General features: G+C 62.2%; 1 protein-coding gene across 1 annotated transcript; it reads left to right on the top strand.

The window, feature by feature from the left end:
- Positions 1-5,231: 5,231 nt before the first annotated feature.
- LOC308532824 (uncharacterized protein) lies at positions 5,232-18,846 on the top strand. Its single transcript, XM_081110451.1, has 6 exons — positions 5,232-5,282; positions 7,625-7,811; positions 8,003-8,185; positions 11,248-11,277; positions 16,996-17,166; positions 18,460-18,846. The coding sequence occupies exons 2-6, from the start codon at positions 7,633-7,635 to the stop codon at positions 18,497-18,499; spliced, it is 603 nt and encodes a 200-aa protein (XP_080966577.1). The 5' UTR covers positions 5,232-5,282; positions 7,625-7,632; the 3' UTR covers positions 18,500-18,846.
- Positions 18,847-22,950: the final 4,104 nt, after the last annotated feature.

Raw genomic sequence — 22,950 nt, 5'->3', positions numbered from 1 at the left:
GGGCCACAGTGGGTTCTTAAACTGGACCGGAGGGCCGGAACAAAAGCATGGATGGAGCGTTTGTGTGAACTAATACACGTTAACACGGCTGCTGGTGAAGGAGCGGAGGGGAGAGAAGAGAACCCTCCGCTCTTTCGGCTCCGCGGGCCGGATAGGACAGCCGAACGGGCCGTAGTTTGCCCATGGCTGACCTAGTCCTTCCCTCAGGTCACAGGACAGGCCCCGCCCCCGTGGTCTGAGCCGGGCAGCTGGCCCTGCTTCCCAGGCTCGGCTGGCTGGGTCGGCCCGGCAGAGGGTGGGGAAGCTCCGCCTGAGGGCATCACCAGGAAAGGTTTCACTGCTTGCACCCACCGGGTGCCCTGGGGAGGCCGAAGCGACTGGCGTGAGGCCCCAGCTCATGAGGCAGCGTCTGTGGGAACCCCAAGGCCTCAGCCCCGCCCTCAAAGCAGGTGCTCCCTGCCCAGCGCGGTGGAGGACCCGGGATCCGGGCACCAGGCCTGGGTGAGCCAGCTGCCGCCAACCTGGGACAGAGACAGGCCGGATCCGATGCCCTGGCCTGAGGCCTGTGTGGGCCCCGCACACCTGACCCGCCCTGGGCCCTGGGCCCTGGGGTGGGGTTTCTCGTGGGTCAGCTTCCTCACCTCATGGGGCAGGAGGCAGGGCGAATGGGCCCCGGCCAGCGTGGATCACCCCTGGCCTGCAGGCTCCTGACGGGTGGGAAGGGACCGGGCCGGGAGCACCCTGGCTGTGCTGGAGGCAGGGGCAGCGCCCACCCACTCAGCACCTTCCTCCGCCTCGTGCAGGTCCAGTGGCCCAGGCCCTCCGGCCCCTGTGCGGTGGGAAAGCAGATGGGGGTGGGGCACTTTCCAAACCTGAGCTGTCGGGGGCCTGACCGGCCCCAGAGCCCGTCCCGTCAGCCCCCCGGCTGCTTCCCTGATCCTGTCGGAGCGTTAACGTCTGCAACATCGCAGGTGCCACATGTCCATTTAGCTTTTCTTTCGTTTTAAAAAAATATTTGTATTGATTTCAGAGAGGAAGGGGAAGAGAGATAGAAACATCCATGATGAGAGAGAATCATCGATCGGCTGCCTCCTGCATGCCCCACACTGAGGATGGAGCCCGCAGCCCGGGCATGTGCCCCGACCGGGAATTGAACCGTGACCTCCTGGTTCATAGGTTGGTGCTCAACCCCTGAGCCACTGCGCGGGGCTCAGTGTAGCGTTTACGCTGAAAGAAATCAGCGCATGCCGTGGCCAGTGTGGCTCAGTGGATAGAGCGTCGGCCTGCGGACTGAAGGGTCCCAGGTTCAATTCCGGTCAAGGGCATGTACCTTGGTTGCCGGCACATCCCCAGTGGGGAGTGTGCAGGAGGCAGCTGATCGATGTTTCTAACTCTCTATCCCTCTCCCTTCCTCTCTGTAAAAAATCAATAAAATATATTTTAAAAAAGAGAGAGAAAGAAATCAGTGTAAAAGAAAGAAATTTTGCAAAGCCTGTTGGGCCCCCTGTGGCTCCTGCCAAGCCCAGCACCGAGGAACCGGCAGCCCCTCCTTGGACACGCGGACCGGGAGGGCCGCCTGGGAGGGGCTCTCCCATGGGCGCCCTGAGCAGCAGGCCGCAGGCCATGGAGTCACGGCCCTGGGGTGAGGATGGACCAAAAAAAAAGGGCAGGGAATCCTGCCACCACGTCTGGAAGGACATGGATGAACTGGCGGCTGCTGTGCTCAGTGAAAGAATCCAACCAGAGAGAGCGTGTGATTCCTCCGTTTCATGAAACACGCAGAAGGCAGATCGCGGAGCCAGAAAGTAGCCGAGAGGTCAGAGCCCGGGTGGTGGGGGTGGGGGCGGGCGTGGAGTGATTGCCCAACGGGGACAGTTTCTGTTCCGGGCACAGAAATGTTGGAAATGGTGGTGGTGGTGGTGGTTGCACAACAATGAAAGTCCTGAAGCCACTGCATTTTATACTTACACGTGGCTACACAGCTGGTTTTCTGTTATGTGTATTTTACTCTAATAAATGGCTTGACAAATGGAAGGGGCTGTGCGTAGGGGCCCCCTGGGGTGGCCCCTCACCGTGCAGGCCCCCTGAGGGTGTCCCCGCCCCACCTCCTTGGCGGCTCCCCGGCTCGGCAGGCCCAGCCCAACTGGAGACAAAAAGCGACTCCGTCCACCTTCTTCTTATTCGAAGACGGAGCAGGCGGAGGGGAGGCCCTGGGCACAGCTGAGGTTTGGGGTCCTCTGGGGGGTCGCTGCCAGGTGGCCGTGGGGTGGCCGTGTCCCCTGCCGAGTCCCGGGCTGTGCCGTGCTCTCCGCTCTCGGCCTGATGGCTTCTCTCGTTCCCCCCACGGGGAACCTGTCGGGTGACCATGGCCTCGGCCCTGCAGTGTGTGTGAGCGGCTGGGAACGCACGCCAGCTCTCGGGGCCGCTGAATCGACCGCGGCTCCCGCAGGGCCCTCCCGATGCCTGTCGGTCAGTGGGAGCCCCTGTGTCCCTCGGCAGGCGTGGTTCTGTCACAGAGCCCGACGCTGGGTCCTGGAGGCAGAGCACAGCCTGGCTGGAACCTTCCCCACCTTTTCCAAGCTGACCCCCTCGGGGCGGCTGCCTGAGGTCTCTGAGCCTCGCTGTCCTTCTCTCTAAGGCAGGACGTGACCCTCACGTCCCAGAAGGGCTGTGAGCGAGTGTGGGGGAGCCCTGTTAGCGTGGCGCCTAACACCCTATAAGCTCTCACGGGGCCACAGGCGTCCCCAGCCGGTGCGGTCAGCTGTGTGGGTGTCGGGGTGTCGTGCCCTGCACTGCAAGGCCGCTGGCTCCATTCCTCGTCAGGGCACACGCCCAGGTTTCAGGCTCAGCCCCTGGAGGCAGCCCATCGATGATTCACTCTCACATCGATGTTTCTCTCCCTCTTCCTTCCTCTCTCTCTCAAAACTGATTTTAAAAAAAAATCATTTTTTAAAAAAGGGTGGTTACAGGTGAGGTGTCTCTATGTAGTGGGTTGAATGGTGCCTCACCCCCCCCCCCCAAAAAGGTATGAAGCTGTGAGCATGACCTGGTTTGGAAAAAGGAGCCCATGGTCACCTATCTTTCCTGCCATGGACACACCATTGCCCTCAAGGCCTCACTCAACGGCCACCCGGGCCTTCCAGTCTCCGGAAGGTCAGAGCTGCCGACGCCTAGAACTCACACTTGGCGCTGGCTTTGTCCCCTCCCCCCGAGCTGCGGCTTCCTCCGAGGGCTGTGTCCGTCCGACCGCCACAGTGTGCATGGTGCCGGCGGGGACCTCGGGCGGAGCCAGGGGTTGGATGTCCCAGGCCCTTAGCAATGGGCCCTGGCACGTCTGGGGGACTCTGTGAACTACATGGGGACACCCTTAGTGCCCTTGAGGGTGGGCGGAATCACTCAGCTCATTTACCAAGGGCCTGGGTGGCTCCGAAGGCTGTTGTGTTGTCATTATTCCTGCGGGCAAACGTTTCCTGAAGGAGCAAAGGCCCAGGGCCATGGGATGGATGGTCAGGGCGGAGGGAGGATGGGGACCCCCTGGGCCCCCCAGCCTGGGCTGACCGCTGCTGACCCGGCTCTGGCCCCAGTGCCCTGGCTGGCCCTCTGGGGCCTGGGTGCACTCTCACAAGGGGCTGGTGCCTCCCAGCTCTGCCCCCCTGAGTGGGGTGGGGCCACAGAGAGAGGAGGCGTCCCCACCGTGTCCCCCACTTGCCCTGACGGTTCTCACCCCCAACAGGAAACAGGTCTGGCGGTGGCGGCCTCGGCCTGGGCACCCGGGTTCGAGCTCCGGGCTCCCGGCCCGTCGGCCCCACGGGTGTGGAACCGATTTATTCGGTAGCTTTGCCGCTGATTAGTTGCAGGTGAGTGGATGGCACGTGGTTTGTGTTGTAACAATATTTTGGGACAATTAGATTGAAACCACATTGTTTGAGGCTGCTGGCGGCTCGCCGCAGTGCTGCACTCCGCGTGCCCCTGCGGCTCCCGGCTGGCCGGCCACCCCACCTCCTCGGCCAGGCCTGAAAGGCAAGGGGCTGGGGCCCCTTTTGCAGGGGGGCCTCCCAGCCTCACCCCCACTCAGGCTCCCTGCTGGCCTCCCGCTGACCTCAGCCTCCAGCTGTTTCCAGAAACAGCTGCTGGGAGCCTTTCCCGGGCAGGTGTGTGGGGGGGGTTTGGGGCCCCGAGAGGGAGAGCCAGGCTGGAGGGCCATCCCTTCCCCCCAACACGGTCTCTGCACCTCCCTGTCCCTACCCAGCAGAGGAGTCCACTAAGCACCCCATCCTGCCCCAGCCCACAGCACCCCCAGGCTGCACGCTCCTGGAGGGGGGCCTGACCTGTGACCCCTGATGGGAGGAAACAGCCAAGGTCAGTCGCCTGGCTGCTGGGTGGGAGGGTCTGGTCCTGCCCACCCCTACCCCCACCCCCCTACACCCCACCCCACCCCCTCACGGCAGAGGGGACCAGATGCAGGTCATCCCGAAGTGAGGGTCCACGATCCCTCCCTGCTCCATCCTGCAAAGGGCGGGGGCTGAGAGGGGGCCCTGGGTCCAGGCCCAGGTCAAGAAGGGGGTCGTGGACAAGGCCCGAGCGCAACGGGGTGCACAATGGCACCCAAGACCCGCCCCCGCCCTAGGAACAGCCAGCAGCAGCCTGGGAAGGCACTGGGATGGTCATGACCGTCATGGAGAGCCTGGGGCTCGTGGGGGGACGGGAAAACGGGGTGCAGGGGTGGTGCCTCCCGGGGTAGCAGCCTGAGGGGCTTTGCAGAGGAGCTGGGGTCACACTTCAGGCCACAGCCCTGGCTCCAAGCCCCTGGGGCAGCCCTCGGGGTGGGGGCAGCAGCCTGCTCACAGCCCATAGCACGGGGCGCCCTCCCCCCCCATCCACCACCCAGAACCCCGTCGCGCGGGGCAGAGGGAGGGCGGCCGGCGAGGCCACGGGCTGGAAGGAAAGGCAGCCTCCCCAGCCCCCTCGCGGCCCGGCTGTCAATCACAGCGCGGGCTCCAATCAGGGCGGGCGCGGAGTGCAGGCCGGCCAATCAGAGCAGGCTACGTTTGACCACGTGACGGGGTCTTCCCGGAGGGACGCGGGCCCCCAGCAGAGGGCGCGGCGGGGCGGGGCGGGGCGGGGCGGGGCGGGGCGGGGACTCCCCTCCGCCCGGGCCCGACCTGCTCCACCTGGACCCGTCGCCCGGCGCGGGCTCCCTGCTGCGCAGCGGGTTTCGGGGGGTCGCGCAGGAGAGAGGAGGTGCGCCGGCTGCGGACAGCACGAGAGGGCGTGGGACGCCGGTGAGGAAGGCGGGGGGCTCCCCGGGGCTCCCACCTGCTAAGGGAAGCTCCGGGGGGCGGGTCCACGCTCGGGTGGGAGAGCTGCCACCTGCAAAGGAAGTCCTTCCCAGGATCCGGGGGACCCCGAAGGCTCCCGTGCCCCCCTCCCCCGAAAAGTGTCGTTTTGGTGAAAACAAGCACCGGGCTGGGAAATGGAAGCGCAAGGAGCTGGCAGAGGAAGGACCGCGAGGACGGCGGCCCCACCGCCCTGGGTCGCAGGGGTGCGGGCGGGGATGCGCCCCGCAGGGTGTGGGGCCGCCCGCATCCCCTGGGGGCCGGGTGCTGGCTCCCCGCTGCCTGGGCGCCCTGCGTGAGTGAGGCCAGGGGACCCCTCCGTGCCTCAGTTTCCGCATCTGCCAGCCGGGCCCCCAACCTCCTCTGCCAGCCCTTCTCCCGTCCTGCCCCTCACCCCGCCCTCTGCCGCCTTCCCTGCATCGCCCTGGAGGCCTCTTGCTTTTTAATCTCTATCGTTGGAGTATGAGTGTCCACTGACGCGGCCCGCCCAGCCCCCGGCCCCCCCACCTGTCATCTGCGTCCATTTGTGCATAAAAGTTCTTTGGTTGATCTCTTCCCACCCACCACCCTTTTTTAGAAAATACTAGAGGCCGGTCCACGAAATTCGGGCAAGGGACTTGGCCCTTGCAGCCCCGGCTTCGTCCGGAAGGACGTCCGGTCTGTTTAGCATATTATGCTTTTATTATTCTATAGATAGATATGTTTTTATTAATTTCTCTCTGAAATCAATAAAAATATATTTTAAAAAAAGACAGGGGAAAAAAAGAGAGAGAGAAGCATCAATGATGAGAGAGAATCATGGATCAGCTGCCTCCTGCACGCCCCCTCCTGGGGATCGAGCCTGCAACACGGGCCTGTGCCCTGAATTGAACCCTGACCTCCTGGTTCACAGGTCCACGCTCAACCACTGAGCCACGCCGGCGGGCGGGAGGCCTCTTCTTCGCATGGAAGGTGCGGTCTGGGTGCCCTTTCAGCTGGAGTCACTGCAGGGCTTCTGGGCCTACCACCCACCCCCACCCCAGCTCGGGGCCCAGCGCCTCAGCCAGCTGCCTGGCGGCTTGGGCACCCCCCCTCCAGGGGCTCCCGTTGTCACACCCCCTCCGCTGCCACTCACATCCCTCGCCCATGAGATCGGCTGGAGGTGACCATGGCCACAGGGTGTTGGGAAACAGGGAGTGTGGGGAGATGCGGGAGTGGATTTGGGGCTCGCTGGTCAGGCTGACACCGTGGGGGCCTCCCTCCAGCTCCCTCTCTCTGGGCCCCAGCCACCTGCCCACAGGCTCACCTGTGGGTGCCCTCAGGTTACCTTGTAACTTCCAGGCTCCTGGGCCTGGCGTGAGCCCTGTGGTCAGAGACAGGCAGAGGTGCCCAGGCGGCAGGCCAGGACCGGAGGCGGGCGCTGGTGTCCCAGGCGGGCAGAGAAGTTGGTCTCTACACCACTTTCCCATGGGGCGGGGGCGGGTGAGCCCCCTGTGGCTCCGTCGCTTTAGAAACACCTAAGAAGTAAGTGGTGCCCACCGAGGGCGGTTTCTGGGACCAGAGCCATCACGGTCAGTATAAAAGGAAACTGTGACAAAACCTCAAAACCATAAACAGACATTTTTTTCACGATAAAAACATCATTATTAACAAATGTCAAAAGGCAGCGGCCTGATGAGGGAAATGCAAGTTACAACCACAGAGTGACGGCTGCACAGCTTCCGGTGCCACTGGGTGAGCGGCCGGCGGTGCCCGGTGGTCCGGGCGCGCCCCCGGGGGGTGGGGGGTGTTAGCCGCTGAGCAGTGTGGCAGCGTTAGCGGCAGAGACACACGCCGGACCCAGCTGCGCCACCCTGGGCACGGCTCACACAGCCTTACACTGAAGGCTCATTGCAGCTTCGTTCATTAACAGCCCCAGACTGGGGCGGCCCGCATGTCCCAGTCCGGGGCCCAGTAATGGGGCGCCCCGACGGCAGACGCCACCGGCCATCACGAGGAAACAGCCCCCTGGTGAGTCTCCAGGTCCTGTGCTGAGCGAGGAAGCCAGAACCCTGTGTGACTCGGTTTCTGGAAGCTGCTAGAAAAGGCAAACTCGTCTGCAGGGACGGACAGCGGGTCTGGCTGCCGGGGCCGAGGTCGGGCGGGAGGCGGAGGAGAGGGCCCACGGGAGCCTCCGGTGCCGGGAGTTCGTGTCTCAGTTGCCGGGGCGATGCCGAAACTCATCGGACTGCGCGCTCAGAAAGGTGCTTTATTGCAGCTGAAGCATAGCTTTGAAACATCTTTTATCACCTTATGTTTCTTGATTTCAGAGACAGACATGGATTTGGGGTTCCAGGCGCTCCTGCCTCACTGGGTGCTTCTTGGACGTGCCCTGATGGGGCCTGAACCCACAGTCGTCCCCTCAGGGCGACACTCTAACTGGCAGAGCCGCCCGGCCAGGGCTCTCAGTCTGAAAGCCGATGGAACAAAATCCCCCGCGACACTGGCACTGACCAGGTGACAGAGGCCAGAATGAGCGGCGGCCTCCAGCCTGGGACGCTGCTGGGCGGGGGAGGGAGGGGGGCGGGGGGGGGCGGGGGAGGGAGGGGGGCGGGGGGGGCGGGGGAGGGAGGGGGGCGGGGGGGGGCGGGGGGGTTGGCACCTTTAGCCAGGCGGGTTGGCCGTAGCAATCACCATCCGACATGTAGGGGCCACCTGGCAGCTCCTCTTGTAGGAACTGTCTCTTCCAGACACGCTTGCGAGGGCGCCGAGAGCGAGAAGCCGGACGAGCCTCACTGTCCCACGGCCGGCCGGACCCTGGCTAGAGGCGTGGGAACCGGCCAACCGCCCCCGTCAGCCAGGACGGTCCCGGGATCAGCACTGGAGATCGGGTGGGTCTTGGGCAGCCCAGGCACACGGCACAGACATGCCGGGGGGGAGGGAGACGTGAGAAGTGGCAGACACGGAGGGCGTCCCCCAGGGAGGGAGGGAGACCACACAACCAGGGGCAGGTGGCAGGGAGCCATTTGCAGCTGTTGCCTGTGGAGGCGGGGGCAGGGGAGGGGCACTACTGTCACTCTGTCCGTCACTCTGTCCGTCTGGGTGTTGGATTCTTTTACTGTGTGTGTGCATGGATTTTAGAATTAAAGAAATGTTTTCTAGCCTGGCCGGTGTGGCTCAGGGGTTGAGTGTCGACCTCTGAACCAGGAGGTCAAGGTTCAATTCCTCCTCAGGGCACAGGCCCGGGTTGCAGACTCCGTCCCCAGTAGGGGGCGTGCAGGAGGCGGCTGATCCATGATTCTCATCACTGATGTTTCTTTCTGTTGTTGTTAATCCTCACTCAAGGATATTTTTCCATTGATCTTTTTGGAGAGAGTGGAAGAGAGGAGAAAACATATAGAAACATGGATGTGAGAGAAACACATCGATGGGCGGCCTCCTGCATGAGCCCCAACCAGGGCCCGGGCCGGGCAGGAGCCTGCCACCGTGGTACATGCCCTTTTTTTTTTTTTTAAATATATTTTTTATTGATTAAGATATTACATATGTGTCCTTATCCCCACGTTACCCCCTCCCCCCCCCCCCCCGCTCATGCCCTCACCCTCCCCTTTGTCCGTGTCCATTGGTTAGGCCTATATGCCTGCATGTAAGTCCTTTGGTTGATCTTTCCCCCTTGCCCCCACCCTCCCCTACCCTCCCTCCAAAGCCCGACAGTCCAATCAATGCCTCTCCGTCTCTGGATCAGTCCTTGTTCATCAGTTTATGTTGTTCATTATATTCCACAAATAAGTGAGATCCTGTGGTATTTATCCGCTCTCCAGTTCCATCCATGCTGTGGCAAATGGTAAGAGTTCCTTTTTCTTCTTCCTCTTCTTAAAGAATACCTTTCAGCATTTCATGTAATGCTGGTTTGGTGGAGATGAACTCCTTTAGCTTTTTCTTATCCGTGAAGCTCTTTATCTGACCTTCTATTCTGAATGATAGCTTTGCTGGATAAAGTAATCTTGGTTGTAGGTTCTTGCTATTCATCACTTTGAATATTTCTTGCCACTCCTTTCTGGCCTGCAAAGTTTCTGTTGAGAAATCAGCTGACAGTCATATGGGTACTCCCTTGTAGGTAACTGACTGTCTTTCTCTTGCTGCTTTTAAGATTCTCTCTTTATCTTTTGCTCTTGGCATTTTAATTATGATGTGTCTTGGTGTGGTCCTCTTTGGGTTCCTTTTGTTTGGGGTTCTCTGCGCTTCCTGGACTTGTAAGTCTATTTCTTTCACCAGGTAGGGGAAGTTTTCTGTCATTATTTCTTCAAATAGGTTTTCAATATCTTGCCTCTCTCTTCTTCTGGTACCCCTATAATTCTGATGTTGGTACGCTTGAAGCTGTCCCAGAGGCTCCTTACACTATCTTCATATTTTTGGAATCTTTTTTCTTTTTTCTTTTTCGGTTGGGTATTTTTTGTTTCTTTGTATTTAAAATATTTTTTTTTAATATATTTTATTGATTTTTCACAGAGAGGAAGGGAGAGAGATAGAGAGAGTTAGAAATATCGATGAGAGAGAAACATTGATCAGCTGCCTCTTGCACATCCCCCACTGGGGATGTGCCCGCAACCCAGGTACATGCCCTTGACTGGAATTGAACCCGGGACCTCTCAGTCTGCAGGCTGATGCTCTATCCACTGAGCCAAACCGGTTTCGGCGTATTTCAAATCTTTGACTTGATTCTTGGGATCCTCTTGTCTGCTGTTGGATCTCTGTATATTATTCTTTATTTCAGTCAGTGTATGCTTAATTTCTAGTTGGTCCTTTTTCATATCCTCGAGGGTCTCACTAGATTTCTTGAGGGTCTCACTAAATTTGTTGGCGGTTTCCATAAAATTCTTGAAAAACCTTATAAACGTGGTTTTGAACTCTATATCCAGTCGTTTGCTTTCCTCCATTTCTGTCATTTGTGACCTGTTTCTTTGTCTCCGCATTTTTTATGCTTCCCTGTGTTGGTAGAGTGGTTTTGTGTGTTAGGTGTCCTGTAGGGCCCAGTGGCTCAGCCTCCCCCGTTACCTGAGGTGGACACTCTTGGTGCACCCCCTTGTGGGCTTTGTGCACAGTCTTGTTGTAGTTAAGCCTTGATTGTTGTAGGAGCAGTGGGAGGAGTTGACCTTCAGGCCAATTGGCTGTGAGAATCAGCTGTGTCTACAGTGGGAGAACTTCTGTGCTGAAGACACCCTTCTGGGGCAAGACTTGCTTCAGTGGGGCTTTGGTGCTCACTGAGTCTGCCCCCTGGGTGTGTCCCTTATGGATCTGAGGAGTTGTAATCTGGATGGTCCCCCTCTGACCACTGGGTACACTGGCTCTTGGAGGTTACCCAGCAGGAGCTATGAAGAGAACTGCAGATTCCCCTTCCTTTTTTGGAGTTTGGAGGTGCCCTGATGAGGCCCAGCTCTGAAGCAATGCAAACTGCTGTGGGGCCTTGGGCCTTCTCTTGGAAGTTCTGGGTCTGTGGCCCAGCTGCAGTTTGTTAGGTAATTTTCAGGTTGCAAAGGGCCAGGGCATTCATATGCAAAAGCCTCTGCCTCAGCCTGGGTGGGGCGGGGTCTCAGAGAATCAAAGGGTGGAGCAAGGAACTATGGCAGATTCTCAGCCCTGTCCTAAGGGGCCCTGCGTCTCAGTGTCCTGATAATTTAATTGCTGCAAGCACCTCTAAGGGAAAGCCACCCTCGAGTTCCGAGTTCTGCCCGCTGCCAGACAGTCCAGTTTCTCCCCGTATGAGTCCTGGGTCCCCAGAGAATTCCCGGAACCGGAGTTCAGAGCAGTTGGGAGCTTGTGACTCCCTCCCGATTCAAAAAGACAGCCACGTCCTCAGGTACCAGCCCCTTTCTGCGCACTCTCGAGCCTCCGTACCTTTGCACTTTACTTCCGCAGCTCCTGACCCTCAATGTGCTTTTCTCTTTCCTTCTAGTTGTAGAATTTCCACTCCGCCAGCCTTCCTGTAAGTTCTGGATGATGTCTGTTTTGTCTTTTTATTGTGTTTTGAAGTTGTTGTAGGAGGCAGCAATTTCGGTGTTTCCCTATGCCGCCATCTTAGTTTCCTGCCCATGTCCTTGACCAGAATCGAACCCGGGACCCTTTGGTCCGCAGGCCGACGCTCTATCCACTGAGCCAAACCAGCTAGGGCCCATCATCACTAATGTTTCTATCTCTCCTTCTTCCTTCCTTTCTGAAATCAATAAAAAAATGTTTTAGAATATATGTATACTAGAGGCCCGGTGCACAAAAATTTGTGCACTCGGGGGGGAGCGAGGGGTCCCTCAGCCCGGCCTGTGCCCTCTCGCAGTCTGGGACCCATCGGAAGATAACGACCTGCTGGCTTAGGCCTGCTCCCGGGTGGCAGAGGGCAGGCCTAATCCCTAGGTACAGCCCCTGGTCGGGCTCAGAGCAGGGCCGATTGGGGAGTTGGGGCGCCGCCCCCTGTCATGCACAGAGCAGGGCGGATTGGGAGGTTGCGATGCCACTCTCAGTCACTCTCAGGGTAGGGCCGATTGGGGAGGTTGGGGCACCGCCCCCTGTCACACTCAAGGCAGGGTCGATGGGGAGGTTGCGGCGCCACCCCCGTCACGCACAGAGCAGGGCCAATCAGGGGGTTGGGGCGCTGCCCCCTGTCACGCACAGAGCAGGGCCAATCAGGGGGTTGGGGAGCTCCCCCCGTCACACACAGAGTAGGGCCAATAGGGGAGTTGGGGCACCACCCCCTGTCACACACAGAGCAGGGCCGATCAGGGGGTTGGGGTGCCGCCACTCACACTCAGGACAGGGCCGATGGGGAGGTTATGGCTCTACCCTGTCACACACAGAGCAGGGCCCGTGGGGTGGGGGAGTTGGGGCGCTGCACCCTGTCACACACAGAGCCACAGGGCAATCAGGGGGTTGGGGAGCTCCTCCCTATCAGGCACAGAGCAGGGCCAATCAGGGGGTTGGGGCGCCTTCCCCTGTCAGGAACAGAGCAGGGCCGATAGGGAGGTTGTGGCCCTGCCCCCTGTCACACACAGAGCCGCAGGGCGATCAGGGGGTTTGGAAGCTGCCCCCTGTCACGCTGATCCCGGTGCCGGGAGGCCTCTCGGCTCTGCTGATCCCGGTGCTGGGAGGCATATTACCCTTTTACTATATAGGATAGAGGCCTGGTGCATGGGTGGGGCTGGCTGGTTTGCCCTGAAGGGTGTCCTGGATCAGGGTGGGGGTCCCCACTGGGGTGCCTGGCCAGCCTGGATGAGGGGATGATGGCTGTTTGCAGCTGGTCACACACCCTTCAGGGTGGGGGTCCCCACTGGGGTGCCTGGCCAGTCTGGGTGAGGGGCTGAGGGCTGTTTTCAGGCTGACGGGTGACTGAAGCTCCCAACTGCTCCTTTTTTTCTTTTTTTTTTAATTCTGGGCCAGCTTTAGCCTGGCTCCAGCTCTGAGGTCTCTGCTGCTGAAAGAAGGTATCTGGTTTGTTTAGGTTCTATAATCGAAACTCTGTATCAACTCCAGCTCTGAGATCCCAGCTTGCTGAAAGCTGGTTTCTGGGGTTTTGTTTAGCTTCTATATTTGTAACTATGTTTCAAACTGCAGGCTCAGAGGTCGGCAAGGCAGGTGGGGAACGTTGCAGTCTTCCGTCACTGAAGCAAGCAAGCCTCATGTTCAGTTTAAGCTGCCTGGCTGCCGGCCGCCATCTTGGCTGGCAGTTAATTTGCATATCACCCGGATTAGCCAATGGGAAGGGTAGCGGTCGTACGCCAATTACCATGTTTCTCTTTTATTAGATAGGATGTTTTATAAAGGAAATGTGACCTAGGTCTGCAGCCAGAGGCAGGTGAGCGGGGCCCTGCGTTATGGTCACAAGGAGGCGGGTGCTGGTAGAGGGGCCCAGGGCAGGGCGGGAGGACCGGACCTGGAGGGCGTCTCAGGTCCAGGGGACCCGGGTGGATCCGGGCAGGTGCGTCTGTGGACCCCTGAGTGGCCGTCAGTCCTCCTTCCCTGGAGGTGGACCTTTCCGAAGATGCCTCTCGCCCAGGACCCGCCTCCTGGAACCTGCCCCGGCTCCTCTGGCTGCCCCCTCGCCCCTCGCCATGAGCAGGCAGCCCCCCTTTCCTGCGGCAACCTAAAAACCGAACAGCCCGGGATTGTTACGCAAATTGATGAGTGGGGCCCTCGAAGGCTAATTCCTGAGTCTTAATGAGTGGGAAGATGAGGTTTTTATTCATCACTGGGGCTTTTAAAATTGCAGTAAAGTGGCCCACTTTATAAAGGAAAAATCAATAGCGAAAAGAAAACAGGAGTATGTAAATGGACAGAGTGACAAAAAGCAGGCCAATTACCCCCAAAATGAGACACAGTTATGGCTCCATTAACTCAATTATATTTTCAAAAGGATTTCTTCCATGCCCCCCACCCCACATGCCTGTAATTTTTACATCAACTTCAAGCCATTTAGTTGCATTAAATTATTTTGTGGGAGAGAGAGGTGTGTTTGGAAAGAGGGGGCCTTGGTCCTGTCCGGGCCCACTGGGGAGCCCGGGCTGAGGGGGGGCCCGGGAGGGGGACCCCTCCCCATGTGGCTGCCCCCAAAGCCCCCAGGTCTGCAAGCCCTTGGCCCGGTTGTCCCAGGTCCCAGGTGCCCGGTGCCCTGCACTTCTATTCCCAGATGGCTCCCTGCTCTGCGCCCAGTGGGCGGCCTTGCCCCTGCCAGTCCCCAGGTGGGCACCCAACCTTGCTGGCTTCCTGAGTTTTCTCTTTGTCTTGTTAGAGTTAAACAGTTAATCTTCTGGGGAAGTGGGAAAATTAAGTTGTATTGAAAATACCACCACCTCCCGGCCAGCGGGGCTCAGTGGTTGAGCGTCGAACTATGAACCAGGAGGTCACGGTTCGATTCCCAGTCAGGGCACAGGCCTGGGTTGTGGGCTCCATCCCTCGGTGGGGGGCAGGCGGGAGGCAGCTGATCCATGATTCTCTCTCATCATTGATGTTTCAATCTCTTTCCCTTCCTCTCTGACATCAATAAAAACATGTTTTAAAAAAAATACCACCAGCAACATTGGGGACTAAGTGGGGGTGCAGGCCGGGCGTTCAGCTCAGGGACTAAGTGGGGGTGCAGGCCGGGCGTTCAGCTCGGGGATTAAGTGGGGGTGCAGGCCGGGCGTTCAGCTCGGGGACTAAGTGGGGGTGCAGGCCGGGCGTTCAGCTCGGGGACTAAGTGGGGGTGCCAGGCCGGGCGTTCAGCCCGGGGACTAAGTGGGGGTGCAGGCCGGGCGTTCAGCCCGGGGACTAAGTGGGGGTGCCAGGCCGGGCGTTCAGCCTGAGGACTAAGTGGGGGTGCCAGGCCGGGCGTTCAGCCCGGGGACTAAGTGGGGGTGCCAGGCCGGGCGTTCAGCCCGGGGACTAAGTGGGGGTGCCAGGCCGGGCGTTCAGCCCGGGGACTAAGTGGGGGTGCCAGGCCGGGCGTTCAGCCTGAGGACTAAGTGGGGGTGCCAGGCCGGGCGTTCAGCCCGGGGACTAAGTGGGGGTGCCAGGCCGGGCGTTCAGCCCGGGGACTAAGTGGGGGTGCCAGGCCGGGCGTTCAGCCCGGGGACTAAGTGGGGGTGCCAGGCCGGGCGTTCAGCCCGGGGACTAAGTGGGGGTGCCAGGCCGGGCGTTCAGCCTGAGGACTAAGTGGGGGTGCCAGGCCGGGCGTTCAGCCCGGGGACTAAGTGGGGGTGCCAGGCCGGGCGTTCAGCCTGAGGACTAAGTGGGGGTGCCAGGCCGGGCGTTCAGCCTGGGGACTAAGTGGGGGTGCCAGGCCGGGCGTTCAGCCTGGGGACTAAGTGGGGGTGCAGGCCGGGCGTTCAGCTCGGGGATTAAGTGGGGGTGCAGGCCGGGCGTTCAGCCCGGGGACTAAGTGGGGGTGCCAGGCCGGGCGTTCAGCCCGGGGACTAAGTGGGGGTGCCAGGCCGGGCGTTCAGCCCGGGGACTAAGTGGGGGTGCCAGGCCGGGCGTTCAGCCCGGGGACTAAGTGGGGGTGCAGGCCGGGCGTTCAGCTCGGGGACTAAGTGGGGGTGCAGGCCGGGCGTTCAGCTCGGGGACTAAGTGGGGGTGCAGGCCGGGCGTTCAGCCCGGGGACTAAGTGGGGGTGCAGGCCGGGCGTTCAGCCTGGGGACTAAGTGGGGGTGCCAGGCCGGGCGTTCAGCTCAGGGACTAAGTGGGGGTGCCAGGCCGGGCGTTCAGCTCAGGGACTAAGTGGGGGTGCCAGGCCGGGCGTTCAGCCTGAGGACTAAGTGGGGGTGCCAGGCCGGGCGTTCAGCCTGGGCCGCGTTGGGTTTGCACACACGCGCCTGCTGGTGCCTGCGCTTCCTGCTGGTGCGCAGACCGGCAGCCGAGGCCCCCGGGCTGTAACCTGCTTTTCCTCCTCCGCGGGCGCCCAGGGAGCCTGGCTGCCCTACATAACCAGTCCACCCCGGCCTCCCGGGAGGCCGTGAATGTCGAGGATTTGAGGTGGAGAAGAGGAGGAGGAGGAAGGCTGGGCATCGGGGGCAGTCAGACAGGGTGTCGCTGGGCAGGTGGCCAGGTCGCCGGCGGGAGAATCGAAACCCAGCCGGTGGTGGACAGATGGGTGGGAGAGGCTCAGGCTGAGCAGTGCGGGTGGCCCTGAGGGGAGGGTGGGGGGACCATGTGTGTGCACGTGAGAGACAGTGTACCCCAACTCCCTCTGCCTGACCCGGAAGTGTGAGCGAACAGGTGTGGGGGGGGGGCTACTTGCAAACCCATCGCTTCCCCACTTTAGGGTGAGGTCGTGGGGCTTTGGCAATGGGGGGGGCAATCCCAGGGCAGGGGAGTGGGTGCAAGTGCTTGGGCCCAGCAAGGCCTGGAATCCTGGGAGAAGGAGACAGCTTGGGGGAGGGGGTTTGGAAAGGCAGCTGGGGGCTGAGGGCAGCAGGCCGAGGGCAGCTGGGCACTGCAGGGTCCAGAGGCCTCAGCTGGGGGGAGCAAGGGGGTGACGGACTGCCCGATTGCAAAGAGAGCCCCGTGGTACTGTGAGAGCACCCAGCCTGCCCCGCCCTGCCCTGCCCAGGCTGGCCCAGCCCTGCCTCACCTGCCACCCACACCAGACCCTTGGGCTCCCACCCCTCCCCACCCTCAGGGGTCCCTCCTGCCTCCAAACCCTGTGGATGAGGCTGAGCCCCGCCCTCCCTTCCTGCCCTGCACCCCTAGGTGCCCACGGTCCCGGGGATCTGGGCAAGGAGGGACCGCCTCCCCGGGACAGCAGCGTATCGGTCACCTGCCTGCCCGCTGTCGGCTCACCGGCTGCCCTGCCAGCAAGTGGCCTCTCGCCCGTGGCTGACAGAGGCTTTGTTCCACGGAGCAGGAGGCACGGACACCCATCCCCAGGCCAGCCAGTCGCTCAGGGTCAGGCCCAAGGGCGGCTCCCCAGGGCCAGCGGTGCGGGCAGCCAGCGGGCCCGGGCAGGGCCTGGCGGGAGGCCTGAATTCAGGGCCACCTCCCCTTTCTCAGCCCCTCAGCCCGCTAGGCCTGAGGGATGCAGGAAGGAAGTGCAGCTGCCTTTGTCCCCAGAATTGGCTGCGGGGCATTGCCCCTCAGGCGCTGGTCCAGGGCGGCCTCTTGCCTCCTGCGGCCCCTGGGGAGGAGCCTGGGGCCCGGTGTCCCTGGGGCCCTGCTCGCAGCCGCTCTCTGTCACCTGCAGGGCGGTGAGCACCTGGCCAGGGGCCTGGACAGCACAGCCTCTGCACCTGGGAGTGGCGGGGACTGGCTGGGGTGCAGGTGACAGGCACCGGGAGCTGTCCCTCCAGGACCCAGCCCTCCAGCCCTGCTCTGCGCACAGCATCGGCCTCTGCCCTCGCCTTCTGCTCTGCCTGTGGGTATCTCCCATCTCTGCACCCCTTCTCTCCTGCCCCCCAGCCTATCCTCCACGGTGGTCCGTCTGCTGGAGGGAGAGACTGCCCGGAGGCCCAGGCCCTGTTGATTGTGTCCCTGGGGCCACCCGTGTGGCAGCCCGGATCCTGGGGCCCTGAGTAGCGCCCGGCCTGCTGCCTTCTCAGTCTCCTCAATGCCCAGGCCCCCGGTTCCAGGCACCTGTCCCTCCCACGGCTCTGTGGGCACCTGGCTCCGAGGGGCCCGGGCTGCTCGCACCTGTGCCAGTCGGGCCCACACGGACACGTGCGGTTCTCCGGTGTCTCCTCCCCTTCCTGTCCCAAGAGGCGCTCAGGGCCTCAGGACCAGCCCCTCCTCCGTTTCTCGGGGCTCCCCCTGGAGAGCAGAGGCCTGGCCCCCAAAGGGTGGGAGCTGGGTTCCCTCAGGCGGCGGGGGCTCTGCTGTCATGGCCCAGGGGCCGGAGGGGGGGCCAGATGGAAGGCCCAAGGCTGGGAGTCCCCAGGAGCCAGGAGAGGGTTTCCAGAGGCGGGGAGATGGCCAGGCAGCCGGTGCCCCCGTCTTCCTGAGGAGCGGCCACAGGGCCCTGCCCTTCTCCTCGGGCCGCAGCCAAGAGGGGTGTGCAGGTCACCCTGTCCCAGCCCAGGGCTGCAGGATCTGCAGGCGGTGGGGTCACTGTGGCGGGTGTGGGCCTTGCTGCCACCCTGCACCTCGGCCCGCGGCTGACTCACCCCTGCACCAGCTCCCTGCGGCCAGGAGGGCCTCCTTGAGGGTTCCGGCCGCCAGACACTGAGGTCCAAGCCCAAGGTCACCGCCAGCCCTCGCTGCAGGAAGGGAGAGGGGTGAGCAGGAGGTTACATGTGGAGGGTGAAGGGAAATAAAAGGAGATTACAATTTTAAAAGGTACTCGAGCTGCCTGCTGACACCATCTCTGGTCTCCGTCCGTTTTACAGCCTGACGAGGGCTCGGCAGCTGGGCTTCATCCTGCAGGGCACGGGGGTCTGGGGTACGGGGGTGTGGGGGCGCGGGTGTGTTGGGGCGCGAGAGCCAGTCCCCAGGGCAGCCTCCTGGACCCCCAGCCCTCCCCCTGCCTGGCTTCTGCTCACTCAGGACTGTACAGGTTGTGAGCGCCCAGCCCAGCCCCTGGCGGCGGGGGGTGGTGGTGGGGGGCACCCTTCGCAGCTAGGACCCCGAGGGGGCGGGGAGCCTGGCCCCGCGGGCGGCCACTATCACTGCCCATCCATCCCCCTGACAGGCCCATTTTCTCCTGGTTTTACAGGACCTTTCAGAGCAGGAAATGTGATCTGCTGGCTGATTGATGTCTTCACCTGGCCTTTGTTCCTGAGCCGCCTCTCCACCCGCCTCTGCAGGGCTGCGCCTCCTGCTCCAGGGTCCAGGCCTCTCGGAGGACATTCCAGGGTCCCCACTCTGTCCCCTCCAGGCACGGCCCCAGTGTCCAGGCCCCCACTCTGCCCCCTCCAGGCAGGGACCAGGCTTGCCTCTGCCTCTGACACGGGGAAGGCTAGTCTAGGGGTAATTTCAACTTCCCGGCAGAGGGGCCCCCTGGCCACAGCCCCCCTGGCACCTGCACAGGTGGGGGGAGCGGCACCTGGGGAGGGTGTGGCCGGAGGAGGGGCTGCTGCAATAAGTGTTTCTTTGTGCGTTCCCTCTGCTTTTGTTTTGAATTCTTCCCTGAGGTTCCAGCGGAGCCCTCCCAGCACACCTGGGGACAGGTGGGGGCCTTTCTCGCCATCTCTGGGGGAGGGGCAGGTGGGGCCTTAGCGGCGCCTCCTGAAATAATGAAAACGTTTGCGTGCAGCCGGCCAGCTCGCTGTTCTGCCGTGGTCTAGAGCGTGTTTAGAAAACTTAGTGGACGGGAGTTCAGCTCAAGGTCACCCGGTCCCCACCTCTGCCAGGCGCTGTCCCCCACCCTCCCAAGGAGCGTTCTGGGAGCCTGGGACCAGGGTGCCTTCCTCTGTGCCCCCAGGTTCTGTGGGAGCCGCGTGTGATGGGGAAAGGCCTGGCTTCTTCAAGGCGGGGCTCTGAGGCCGGGCTGCAGAGGGAGGGAGAGGGAGGGAGAGCCACGAAAGCCTGTGTTTGGGGCTTGGGCCGAGACTGAGGCCTGAGGAGGGTGTGGAGCAGCGGCTGTGCACTTTTTTTGTTTGTTTTTAAAATATATTTTTATTGATTTCAGAGAGGAAGGAGAGGGAGGGAGAGAAACACCAATGATGAGAGCATCATGGATCGGCTGCCTCTTGTACGCCCCACCCTGGGGATGGAGCCCGCAACCAGGCCTGTGCCCTGACCGGGAATTGAACCGTGACCTCCTGGTTCATAGGTGGGCGCTCAACCCCTGAGCCACGCCGCCGGACTGCCGTGCAACCTGAACCCTCTGCCCGCTGTACCAGGCCAGTGGCCGCCCCCTCCTGCCGGCGTGGAGGGAGGCGGAGGGGTCTTCTTCTCCTGGCCACGTCCCCCAGCTGGCGGCATCGGGCATGGGCAGGACCACGGGGCTGTGTGGCAGTCTGGACGGAGCCCTGAGCCGGGAGTTGGGCTGGCCTGGCCGCCCTGCCTGGTGACCCTGCTCTCCAGCACGGCTGACCCTGGAGCCTCAGCCTGTCCTCTCCGAGGCGGCCCCTGCCGACAGCCGACAGCCGGGTCAGGTGCAGGCAGTGGGGGGGCCCCTCCCTCTACCCCAGGAGGGTGGCAACAGCTGGGGGAGCCTGGGCTGGGAGTCCAAGTGTGGGTAGCCCCGATGGGGGCCGGGCCTGGGGCTCAGCATTCCTGTGGCCCGGCATTCCACGCCCCCTCCCGCGCTGTCTGAAAACTTCGCCTGTGTCTCAGCCCCCAAACCACAGCAACAATAACACCAGCCCACGCCTGCACACCTGCTGCTCCCCACGCGGCCTCTTCCCCTCCGCCCGCCTCTCCGCAGGGACTGTGACTGCTCCTCCACCCCAGGTCCCAGTGCCTGGCCTGCGGGGGAGAGGTGGGCAGTGCTGGTCGGGAAGGGGGCCCCGGGGGCCAGCCCCTGCTGTGCACCAGGCCCTCTGTGGGACTCACTGGTTTCCTTCTGGGGCTGTGACGGGGTGAGGCAACCGAGCTCAGATGCAGACGCCTGTGCGGTCCTCGGGTTGGGGGTGGGGTGTCTCTCACAGGCTCCTCCTCGGATCAGGAGATGGAGGCTGGGGCTGCCACCCCTGCCCCTGGCCCCTTGCAGCCTTCCTGCTGGGCAGGCCCTTGTGTCCATGGGGGCTGCCCTCCTCCAGGGCCAGCCCCAGCCCCTCCCAGGACACAGGCCCCAGGGAGAGCCGTCTCCCCGCCCCCCACTCCCACCTGTGCTCCCGGCTCCATCCCCACGTGGCTGTCGGACCCTAATTGCTGGGCTCCCTCTGCCGGGCCTCTGGCCTCTGCACAGCTGGGGACGCTCTCGGCCTGCGGGCGGGGCCCAGGCATGCCCGCCCCGCCGCAGCCCTGCCCCGCCGCATTCCTGCATTCCTCCCCCAGGCTGGCTGCTGCCCCCCACGGGGCGGGGCGGCCAGGGCGCAGGGGCCCGAGGGCTGCAGCTGCTGGATGGGGAGCCTGGATCCCGCCCAGCTGTGCCCCGGGACTCCCAGCTGTGTCTGCCCCCCTCCACCCCCTGCATAGCCCTGGCCTCAAACCTGGCAAACAGGAGTCAGTGACAGGCTCCCTCAGGGTCTGCTAGGGCCGCTTGCAGGGGCTCTGGTGCTCTGACAGTGAGGGAGGGGCACGGCTTCCGGAGGTGGGACCCTCTGACCTCCAGGGTCGCCGTGTCCCCTGCGGGTCACAGCTCTCAGGGGAGCCTGGGCAGGGCCCATGGTGATCGTGGTGTCAGGTCCAGCCCCGTTTGGGGCACAGCTCTTAGGGGAGACAAGTGCCACCTCTGTGTCCTGGGGGGTCTCCCGGCCGGCCGTTGGGGCGGGGAGCGGGGCGGGCTGTGCGGGCCAGGGTCTCAGCCCAGCTTCACCCCAAACCGCCAGGCTGAGCTGGACAGAGGCAGCCCTGGGACTGCCTGGCTGCCCCGGGCCTAGTGTCCTGGCTGAGGAGGCCAGGAGCCGTGTGGCCTGATGGCTGGGGGTCGGGTGCGGGGGGTCCAGGGCCTGTGCTTGGCCTGCTTGGTGCATCAGGAGGATGAAGCCAGAAGGGGCGGTGCTCAGCAATGGCCGCACTGCACCTGCGCCCCGTCCCACCTGGGAATGTCAGGGTCCCACCGTGGGGACCCACGCCCTCCGAGGCCCCGGGAGCCTGCGCTGAGGCTGCGGGAAGGAGCCAGGCCTGTGCTCGTGGCCCCGTGTCTGCGTGGGCGGCTCTGTGGCCGTGCAGCTCCCTCCTGCTGGGATTTGTAGAAAAGGAGAGGACGACGTAGGTGAGAGCTGGTTTTCATCTGCATGAGTGCTCAGCCCCCTCCTGGTCGCGGGAGGATAATGAGGCTCAGGGCCGTTCCCTCCCGTGGCCACGATGGTCCCTGGCAGCTCCTGTCTGAGCTCAGGGACGTCGGAAGGTCACACCGTCCCTGCAGCTTGTCCAGGGTCCTCTCGGATGGGCCTGGGGACACTCTTCCCATGTGGCTGCTGGGCAGGGCCTGGCTGCTGGCTCCCACTCAGCGCAGGGAGAGGGGATGCCCTGGGGGGGGGGGGGACCAGGTCTGCAGAGGCCACACCAGGCCCCCCTGCGCTCACACACAGGCCGCTGGGGGTTGGGTCCGAGTGGCGTAAGAGTGATCGTTGGGTCCAGGCCGTTCTCTCCCCGGCGGTGCCACGGCTGTGGCCTCCAGACCTAATGAAAACTTGCTGTCTTTGTTTATTTTTAAATACCTTTTTACTGATGTCAGAGAGGGAGGGAGAAAGAGAGAGGGGGAAACATCCATGATGAGAGAGAATCATTGATCCGCTGCCTCCTGCACGCCCCACACTGGGGACCAAGTCTGCAACCCAGGCCTGTGCCCTGACCGGGAATCGAACCGTGACCTCCTGGTTCATAGGTCAACGCTCAAGCACTGAGCACCCGGCCGTGCAGGCCTAGGCTGTTTCATTTCAAAGTACCTCCCCGCGAACCAGTCATTCGCCACAAAGATGTAACTTTCCGGCGGGGAAGCCCGTCTCGCCGAGTGACCAGGAGCACGGCGTGGGTTGCGGGACGAGCTGAGGCCGAGAAGCATGTGCCAGCATCCGTGGACACATGGGTCACACACACCTCCGTGGTGTTTCTGCTAAAGGAACATAATTTGAATCTCAGTACGAGTGTGGTTGGCAGAATAATGCCACCGCCCCAAAGGGGTGTCCCCTCAACTCCTGGAACCTGTGAGCATGTTACCTTACACGGCAAAAGGGACTTTGCAGATGTGATTACGGCACAGACCTTGATGGGGATTATCCCGATGGGCTCAGTCTAAGCACATGAATCCTGAAAACTGGAAAAGTTTCCCTGGCTGGGTCCCCCTCCTTGCGCCCCTCCCCCCCAGCCCCATCCTCCATCCCTGCTGCTGGCTTTGAAGTTGCAAGAAGGGGGCCATGAGCCAGGGAACACCTCAGCCCCTAGAAGCCCTGAAGGGACCACAGTTTACAACTGGCAAGAAAACGCTGCCCGAAGGGACCAAGGTCTGCCAGCATGACGATGGATGGGTGTTGGCGAAGCTGCTAAGTTTGCAGTGATTTGTTAGGACAGAATGAAGAACAGTCTTGGGGGGAGACATCTGGCAAACCCAGACCGAGGGACACCGCATTGGTTATCACGCACATGGAATGCATAA

The sequence above is a fragment of the Myotis nattereri genome (genome assembly GCF_964212035.1).
Source record: "Myotis nattereri genome assembly, chromosome: 16".
Taxonomy (NCBI): Eukaryota; Metazoa; Chordata; class Mammalia; order Chiroptera; family Vespertilionidae; genus Myotis; species Myotis nattereri.
Note: the sequence above shows the minus strand (reverse complement) of the source record. Positions and strands in the feature narration are given on the sequence as shown.